Source organism: Arachis ipaensis, chromosome B1 (genome assembly GCF_059453495.1).
Source record: "Arachis ipaensis isolate K30076 ecotype BB chromosome B1, ASM5945349v1, whole genome shotgun sequence".
Lineage (NCBI taxonomy): Eukaryota > Viridiplantae > Streptophyta > Magnoliopsida > Fabales > Fabaceae > Arachis > Arachis ipaensis.
The window spans coordinates 14,773,306-14,783,144 of record NC_142436.1 but is presented as its reverse complement, the minus strand read 5'-3'; the positions used below and the strand labels follow the sequence as shown (position 1 = coordinate 14,783,144).

At 34.2% G+C, this 9,839-nt stretch overlaps 1 protein-coding gene and 1 pseudogene across 1 annotated transcript; one reads left to right on the top strand and one right to left on the bottom strand.

The window, feature by feature from the left end:
• Window positions 1–2,086: 2,086 nt before the first annotated feature.
• Window positions 2,087–8,904, bottom strand: LOC107616707 (UDP-glycosyltransferase 79B30-like; annotated as a pseudogene).
• LOC148575791 (uncharacterized) lies at window positions 3,915–4,529 on the top strand. Its single transcript, XM_088502399.1, has one exon. It carries the CDS (start codon window positions 3,915–3,917, stop codon window positions 4,527–4,529), a length of 615 nt encoding a protein of 204 aa, XP_088358525.1.
• Window positions 8,905–9,839: the final 935 nt, after the last annotated feature.

Below are 9,839 nucleotides of genomic sequence, written 5' to 3'. Positions count from 1 at the left end.
GCAATTTATTACCTTTTCTGCAATTTACTTTCCTTTGGCAAACCTTTTCTTTTCTTCTTTTAACATTTCTGCATTGTATTTGAATTCAAAGTCCTTCGACCCTGTTGAAGATATTTTATTGCTTTTCTTTAATTTTAAAGGTCATTTACTTTACTTCTTGTGTTTTTTATTTCAAGTTGTTTAAATTCTTTTTACTTTTCAAGTTTTTCTTTATCTTTTCATCCAAGAACAAAATCTTTGGTGCATGTTTAAAAACCGGTACTCACAAAAAAAAGAGTAGATTTCGTACCCAGATATTAGATATCGAACCAACCATGATTTACTAAAAATCTGCATAACAGTATGTTTGGGCATAACAATATAAAAGTACTTTTTGCTTATTTATTATGTGAAAAATATCTTTTTTAAGAAAAAAAGATCTTTTAAAAAAATATAAATTATAGCTTTTTAAAAAGATGTTTTTTATTTTTTTAGTGTTTTTATTTTTATTACTAGAAAATTTACCAAATACGCTAAAAAAAAAAATTTATCAACTTAATGACCATCTAAACAAGTACTATAAAGACAAAGCATACTGTATTATCTTTAGCGAAATTTATAAATTAATATGAAGTTAGAATACAGATATGCCTCATTGTTATAGTGATATTGTTCTTCTTAATATATTGTTATGTATAGTTGAGGAAAAAAATTGTACTGATCATGTTATATTATAATGCATGGGCAAATTAATTGATGGTTTCATTCTTATCGTCACTCACTCACTAATTGATCTTTGTTATTTCCTTGCTTTGAAATCTAATTAATTTGCACAAGTGACTATGACTAATGAGTCTCACGGATTCACAAACACAAGATTGGAAAGATAATTAAGTGCTGCTGTTCCATCCTCAGATGATTTAAACAAAGTGATGAAGGGTTAAAAACAAAACATATTAACCCCATGCATTTAAACAAAGATAATTAAGTCTCCTCTCTTCTCCCTCTACTATCTGTTCTCTTGTGCTTGTGCTTTCACTGCTTTGTTTGTCATGCTTAAATCTGCTTTGAATTTGCTTTCTTATCTTTTAATCTGCTTTGTTAAGTTTTGAATCTACTCTGCTATAGCACATAATATTAACATATGATTCAGGCATTCAACTATGTTATTTTTCTAATTTACTATGTTATGCTCTGTTCTAATCTCCTTGAATTCTTCAAATTTTTTATTAAACCACTCTTCCACCTTAACCCATGACAACAATAAAGATAAGATAAAGATAAAGACTAAAATTACAATTGAATTTATGTATTTTGTTGGGCTGAATTTGTGGGCCGTGAGACGTCTTTATTGTTGTCATGGGCTAAGGTAGAAGAGTGGTTTAATAAGTTTGAGTGATTGTGGAATGGCATCAAATGAAGCTATAATTGTTTTTTATATTTCTTTATAATTTATGAGTATTGTTTATGTTCTATCTCAGAATTTTACAAACTACGATTCTGTACCAGCTTTCTGAATCAAGATAAAAACTATGAGTTCACTTGCTTCTAACATTACTTGGATCATACAACAAGTTGAAAATTAAATTCATTCACCTTCTTAGTCTGTTTGTGATTTCCTCCATTCTCGTTGTTCTTTATATTGATTTAAGTATTAGCTGTAAATTAATTGGTGTATATTTTACTAGCTTCAACTTTACTATAAAATATTGGATAAATATTGGATTCACTGCAAAATATGGATATCATTTACAAAAGTCAATTTTGTTCAAGAGTATAATTTTGAACCCAAGACTTGCTAAAGAAAAAAATGAGCACATACTACCGGAATCAACTTTTGTAGTAGCTTCACTGTTAATTATGATTTTTCCTTAAATGAGTATCAGTAATGATAAAAAGTTAAGAAGAAAAGTGTGTAATTTAACTCAAGTAATTATCATTAGAGAAAGTAATAGAAGCTAGAAGAAATTTAAGATAAAACGATAATCAGATACTAATCTGGTGTACATCAAATTCTCAATATTACACCTACATTATAGCACACATTCACAATACAACACATTAGAACCTCAAAATACATATTAAAATAAGAAAGATGAAAAAACCTTCAAAGTATCTCTTGAAGCTTCTTACAGAAAGCATCAATATAAGTAGACTTAATCTTTATTAAGCAACACCTCCTTAATCTTATCATGGTTACTTTTGACTATTCTGCTTGTCTCATTCTCATCATCCATTACAATACTAACTGCTTTGCACACACTTTCCTTAGTGTACAATCCATCGTCTTCCCCTTTCTCCACTTCCACACCAACTTGCAAATTCTTACTCATTAGTCTTGCATTCAGAAACTGGTCACCAACATTTGGAAGCAACACCAACTGGCACTCATTGAGCAATGCCTCTGAAAAAGAACCTGACCCGCAATGTGTAATGAAGCATCCAACAGAAGGGTGTTCCAATATCAATTGATGCTGGATCCACCCTCCATACACAATCCCTCTTCCTTTAACCCTCTCTTCGAACCCTTCTGGTAGCGCGTCTCCAACTGAATCAAACCCAATTGGGGGTTTCAAAGCTACAAGAAAAGGCATGCCAACTAGTTCAAGACCCAACAACAATTCTTGAAACAGGTTTGGCCTCAACCTGCACTCACTTCCAAGACAACAATAAACCACTGAGCCTTGTTTGAATTCTCCAAGCCAAGAAGCCTATTTCTCATCCAATGCAGAGTTTGGTTTCTCTAGTATCACTGGTCCTGTAGGAAGCACAAGCATCTTGAACTGTTCCTCTACGAAATCAAGGTGAGGCCCTTCAATTCCCCTGCAAGTTCTGAATGCTATTGCATCGGCTTCACTCATGGAAATTAAATGAACATACGATCATAGAAAAGAACATTGCTCCCAAACACATGTTTCCGCTTATTAGCGTACGCTCGTGCCTCATGGACGTGAAATGTGATAGATAAATTAGGGTACCTTAGAGGAGGTTTCATGAGATCATTCATTGTTTGGTCGTCCCCTTTTTAGAATCTTGAAGGTACAACACTGTACCCTATCATGGCAGAATTGACAATACAAAAGTCAATGGCCTTGAGTCCTAAACGCGTTGCCAATGATGGCATCCAATGAGTGAAATCATAGAAAACAAGATCAGCTTTAAGCTGGCAAAGATAAGTTTCTGTTAGAAAATTAAATCAAGTGGTATGCAAGTAACAAAAGTTTAAAAAAGTCAAAGACAAAATTCAATTTGAATTCAAAGTGGTTACAAGTTTATGGTTCATCACCAAGATTCTACAAACTTCTTGTGCTATTTATCAACTTGCATGGATTAGAATTTTCATGAAACACGGTTAAAGAATTGAAGAAATAAAGTTTGAGTTGAAAACAATAATCATCTATTTACTAAAAGATGTTGGAAGCTTGAAGATTTTTGAAGAACATTCAAGAGAGTAGTACAGCTACAACATTCTACAACATTGAAGAAATTCAAAATCAAATTGAATTGAAATTGGAAGTCAAGCAAATTAGAAGATTATGGAAACTACATGAATACAAGTTGAAAGAAGATTCATGAAGCCAACTCATAAAATAGTGGTCATTACAAAATTGAGTTGTGATTCGTAAATTATTATTTTAGTAGGAAGCATTGTCTATATAAAAGTTTCATATGTATGTTGTTATCGATCTCTCGATGAACCAAAATACTTAGTGTTTGTTTCAAAAAATTCTCTCCTTATTATTATGAGTGTTAGTGAGTTTGAGAGATGAAAAATATGATAGCGTCATTTATATGAGTGAGTGATCCTAGGGCCAATTAAGTGTGGGTATTATACTTACATTTTGGTATCAGAGCTGGTTAATCCAACGCTTGGTGTTTGGGAGTTTGTGAGTTGTGAGAGAGTTCTCATATAGTTGTTTATTCAAAGAGTCGATATGGCAAACACTTTTAATATTGTGTGGTCCGGTCCCAAGTTAGATGGGAAACTTGATTATAGTTATTGGGAGACTTTGATGTCTACCCATTTGAAGGCCCAGAACCTGCGAAATTTTATTGAACCGGGTTTGGAAGAAGGAGCAGATGCTGCCCAACAAAGGAGAGATCAATTAGCGCTATCTCAAATTCATCAAGGAGTACATTATACGATGTTTGGCAAAATAGCAAATGCCAAAAGTGCAAAGAAAGCATGGAACACGTTGAAGCTGTCATACAAAGGCGTAGATAAAGCTCAGAAAGCAAAGTTACAGTCTTTGAGAAGAGAATATGGAAGGTACGAGATGTCTAGCTCAGAAACTGTTGAGCAATATTTTATTCGTGTTACAGATCTTGTCAATAAAATGAGAGTCTATGGAGAAGATATGCCCGATAGCAAAGTGGTGGAGAAAATTCTTCGCACCATGCCGATAAAGTATGACCATGTGACTACGATACTAGAGTCCCACGATATGGATACCATGACGATTGCAGAGTTGCAAGGAACCATGAAAAGCCACATCAGTAGAATACTGGAGAAATCAGAAAAATCAACCGAGGAAGCCCTGAAAAGCTGAGTGAATTTAAACAATGTTGCAGCATCAAGTCATACACAAGAAGGACGAGGTCGTGGTTTTAATTTTCAAAGTAGAAGTAGAGGAAGTTTCAGAGGTAGAGGTCGTGGCAATTACAACCAAGGAAGTTACAATAATTTTACACCACCTAATTAAGGAAGAGGTGGAACGAATTTCAGGCCTGTCAACCGAGGAAGAGGTTAAGGCAATTTTTATCAAAAAAGAACCAATTTCAATTGCTTTCATTTGTGGAAAGTTTGGACACAAAGCAGCAGATTGCAGATTTAAAATGGTGAATAACAATCAAGCACACGTTGCAGAAAATCAGCATCAAAATACTGATGATAATCCGGGTACTCAAACTTTATTTTTTACAAGTAATTCATGTGCTGGAGATGAAAATATATAGTACTTGGATAATGCTTCTGGTAGAAAGGAGTTATTTTCTTCATTAGATGATTCAGTTAAACTATTATTAAAGTTCAGTAATAGTACAAAGATCCCTATTGAAGGAAAAGGGCACATACCAATTAGATTGAAGGATGGTTCTCTGAGTTATATTTCTGATGTTTTCTATGCTCCTGAGCTTGAATACAATTTACTGAGTATGGGGCAATTATCTGAAAAGGGATATAAGATGATAACTTATCGTAGATGTTGCACTGTGTTTGAAAACAATGGAAGATTCATAGATAAAGCAAAGATGACTTCAAACAGAATATTTCCATTAAAAATTCAACATGTTAATCCCTCTTGCATGAGTTCTATGATACTTGATGATAACTGGTTGTGGCATATGCGGTTTGGGCATTTTCATTTTTCTGGCCTAAACTACCTGTCAAGAAAAGGACTTATTTCTGGTCTACCACGGATTCATATTCCCAATTGTGTTTGTGAGATTTGTCAACTGGGAAAGAAGCACAGAGACCCATTCCCTACAGAAAAGTCATAGAGAGCTAAAAGATTACTTGAAATTGTACATTCAGATCTCTATTCTGTAGAAATTTCAAGCAACGGTGGTAGTAGGTACTTTATCACTTTTATTGATGCTCTTAGTAGATATACATGGGTATACTTTCTAAAGCAAAAATCAGAAGCATGTGATGTCTTTAAGACATTCAAGGTGTTTGTCAAAAAACAAAGTGGCTATAAAATCAAAATTCTTAGAACAGACAGAGGAACAAAATATCTTGCATGTTCAGACTACTTTAAACAACACGGAATTCAACACCAACTAACAACTAGATATACTCCTCAACAAAATAGAGTTGCTGAAAGAAAGAATAGAACCATAATGGATATTGTTAGATGCATACTCAAATCAAAACAAATGCCTAAAGAATTTTGGGTAGAAGCAGTCGCAACAGCAGTTCATATTTTAAATAGGTGTCTAAGAAAGAGTGTTCGTGATAAAACTCCAGAGGAAGCTTGGAGTGAAAAGTGGCCTTTCATCCATCATTTCAGAGTCTTTGGGTGTATAGCTTATGCCCACATACCAGATCAATTAAGGAAGAAGTTAGATGACAAAGGCAAAAAGTGTATCTTTATCGGCTATTGCATAGACTCAAAAGCATACAAGTTGTATAATCCAGAATCAAAGAAAGTGATCATCAGCAGAGATGTGACGTTTGACGAGAAAGACAAGTGGGACTAGAACACAAAGACAGAAAAGCAGCTGACTATAATTCCAAATACATGTGATAAAGTAGAAGAAAGGCAACCTGACACAACCGAACAACCAGAATCATCTAGAAGATCTCAAAGAGAGCAGAGACTACCTGCTAGATTAGCAGATTATGAAGTAGGCAATGACAACGATCCGTCCGATGAAGAAATCATAAATTTTGCTCTATTTTCAGATTGTGAGCCGTTGAACTTTGAAGAAGCCTCTAAAGATAACAATTGGAAGAAAGCAATGGATGAGGAGATTTATGCCATTGAGAAGAATGACACATGGGATTTGACAGATTTACCAGCAGATAAGAAGCCGATTGGAGTAAAGTGGGTTTACAAGACTAAGTACAAACCCAGTGGTGAAGTTGATCGTTTCAAAGCAAGATTAGTTGCTAAGGGATACAAACAAAAGCCAGGTATCGGTTATTTTGAAGTATTTTCTCCTGCTGCTAGATTAGACACTATTCGTATGATTATTTCACTCTCGTCTCAAAATAAGTGGAAGATACACCAAATGGATGTTAAGTCTGCATTTCTAAATGGCACTTTAGAAGAAGAAGTATATGTTGAGCAACCTGTAGGATATGGAGTTCTTGGAAAAGAAGATAAAGCTTACAAATTGAAGAAAGCTTTGTACGGGTTAAAGCAAGCACCAAGAGCATAGTACAAGAAGATTGATTCTTATTTCATTGAGAATGGTTTCAGAAAATGTCCGTTTGAGCATACTTTTTATACCAAGTTCGTTGAACTTGGAGATATCTTGATCGTGTGTCTTTATGTTGATGATTTGATCTTTATTGGGAACAATTTGAAGATAATTGCAAAATTCAGGGAGGCTATGATAAAGCACTTTGAAATGACAGATATGGGCTTGATGTCTTACTTTCTTGGCATTGAAGTGGTTCAAAGAGATAATGGTATTTTCATTTCTCAGAAGAAATATGCAAATGATATTTTGAAGAAATTTCAAATAGAACATTCAAAGCCAGTTCCTACTCCAGTCAAAGAAAAGTTCAAGTTACTAAGAGAAGATAAATGAAGAGCAGTAAATCCCACATACTACAAAAGCTTGATTGGAAGTCTAATGTACTTGACTGCGACTAGACCAGATGTTGTGTTTGGGGTTAGTTTGCTTAGCAGATTCATGGAGGAGCCTTGTACCAACCATTTGCAAGCGGCAAAAAGGATTCTTCGATATATCAAAGGTACTTTAAATGATGGTATTTATTATGAAAATACTAATGAAGTGAATCTTGTCAGTTACACTGACAGTGATTAGGCTGGAGATATAGAAACAAGAAAAAGTACTTCAGGATTTGTATTTTATCTTGATTCTGGTGCAATTTCATGGTCATCAAAGAAGCGACCAGTAGTAGCACTCTCTACAGCAGAAGCAGAATATATAGCAGCAGCAAATTGTGCAACGCAAGCAATTTGGCTAAGAAGAATTCTTGAGGAATTGAATGAGAAACAAAGTACTCCAACAACAATATTTTGTGATAACAAGTCAGCTATTGCACTTTGCAAAAATCCAGTATTTCATGGAAGAACAAAGCATATTGATATTCGGGTTCATAAAATTAGAGAATTGGTAAATGAGAAAGAAGTTTTTATTGTGTACTGTCCCACTGAAGACCAAGTTGCAGATATCTTTACAAAACCGCTGAAGACCGAGTCATTTTACAAATTGAAGAGGATGCTTGGAATGATAAACTCTACAGCTTGATTTAAGGGAGGCAATGTTAGAAAATTAAATCAAGTGGTATGCAAGTAACAAAAGTTTAGAAAAGTCAAAGGCAAAATTCAATTTGAATTCAAAGTGGTTACAAGTTCATGGTTCATCACCAAGATTTGACAAACTTCTTGTGCTATCTATCAACTTGCATGGATTAGAACTTTCATGAAACATGGTTAAAGAATTGAAGAAACAAAGTTTGAGTTGAAAACAATAATCATCTATTTACTAGAAGATGTTGGAAGCTTGAAGATTTTTGAAGAACATTCAAGAGAGTAGTACAACTACAACATTCTACAATATTGAAAAAATTCAAAATCAAATTGAATTGAAATTGGAAGTCAAGCAAATTAGAAGATTATGAAAACTACATGAATACAAGTTGAAAGAAGATTCATGAAGCCAACTCATAAAATAGTGATCATTACAAAATTGAGTTGTAATTCATAAATTATTATATTAGTAGGAAGCATTGCTTATATAAAAGCTTCATATGTATGTTGTTATCGATCTCTCTATGAACCAAAATACTTAGTGTTTGTTTCGAAAAATTCTCTCCTTATTATTATAAGTGTTAGTGAGTTTAAGAGATGAAAAATATGATAACGTCATTTATATGAGTGAGTGATCCTAGGGCCAATTAAGTGTGGGTATTATACATACACTTTCTATGTCACCTTGGGTTAAGTCCATTGCTGTCATGATGAGTGGGTGCAGAGGGTAAGGAACGTCTGAAGTGGTTTCTGCGTTCGGTGGAAGGTTGTCCACGTGGGGAACCGCGACGGCGACGAATTTGATGAGATTTGGATAAAGATTGAAATGGACTAACTTGGATTGTGCTGTTTTGGGCGCAAATAATGTGATTATGTGGCCTCTTTTGGCTAACTTGTTACATAGGTAGAGGAATGGAGTTTGATGACCAAGGGCTAGCCATGAATACATGTCAATGCTTAAGGAACATGTATCCATGCAGATAATTATTAAATCAATAATGCTCCACATCCATGTAAAAAATACATGGATGTTATCCAATTCTTTTTTGCTATAGACGCCTCCTCCAATCTCCAAATCGTTTGTGATTCACGCATTACATATAACGTAAACCTTCTATGACCTTTGCTCAACGTAAACCATCTGCTGCAGCCTAAACCCTGTTCTTTACTCAATGTAAACCTTCTGCTGCAACCTAAACCTTCTTCTCTGCTTACGTTTTCTTCTTCTTCTTCTTTTCCTCGTGTTGTATAGGCTTCGTCGTTCTCATCTGCTTGCATTTTCTTTCTTGTTCTTCTTCTTCTCTACTCGCGTTCTTCGTTATGGATCTGGATTGACTTCAACGTAATAAGCTTAATCATTCTTCTTCTTCTTCATTTTCTTCTTCGATCTGGACTTCTGAATTGAAGCAATGAATGAATCAACTTCAAATCAGTTGAATGAGAGCAATTTGGATTATTCTTTCGAAATGAATCAATTTGATGAGGTTTGGATTATTCAATTTTGAATCGAATACAATGGAATGCAATTGCTAATTTTATTTGAATTGAATTGAATGGATGGAGGTGTTCTGAATATGAATTGAATTGAATTGAATTGATAATATCTAAATTGTAGACAGAGGTGTTTCGAATTTGAATTTGTATAATGGATTATGTTATAAACCCCGGTTAAATTAGTAGATAATTATTCAATAAATTAGTTTTTAATAAGAAGGATTAGAAATGTGAATATTATATCAAATTAGGATAGAGCTCATCGAAACGAGAATTTTGACACTAATTTTGAGAAAATCGGTCTAAAATTGGACCGAATGGACCGAACCGGTTGAACCGGATCCAAACCGGACCATCGGTCCAACCGGACCGACCTATTAAATGAACACATGCATTGCATCTCCCTCATTTCAGCAA

Bases quoted from the DNA above. Each gene is read 5' to 3' on its own strand.
- LOC148575791 (XM_088502399.1), top strand. From the start codon at position 3,915: ATGGCAAACACTTTTAATATTGTGTGGTCCGGTCCCAAGTTAGATGGG.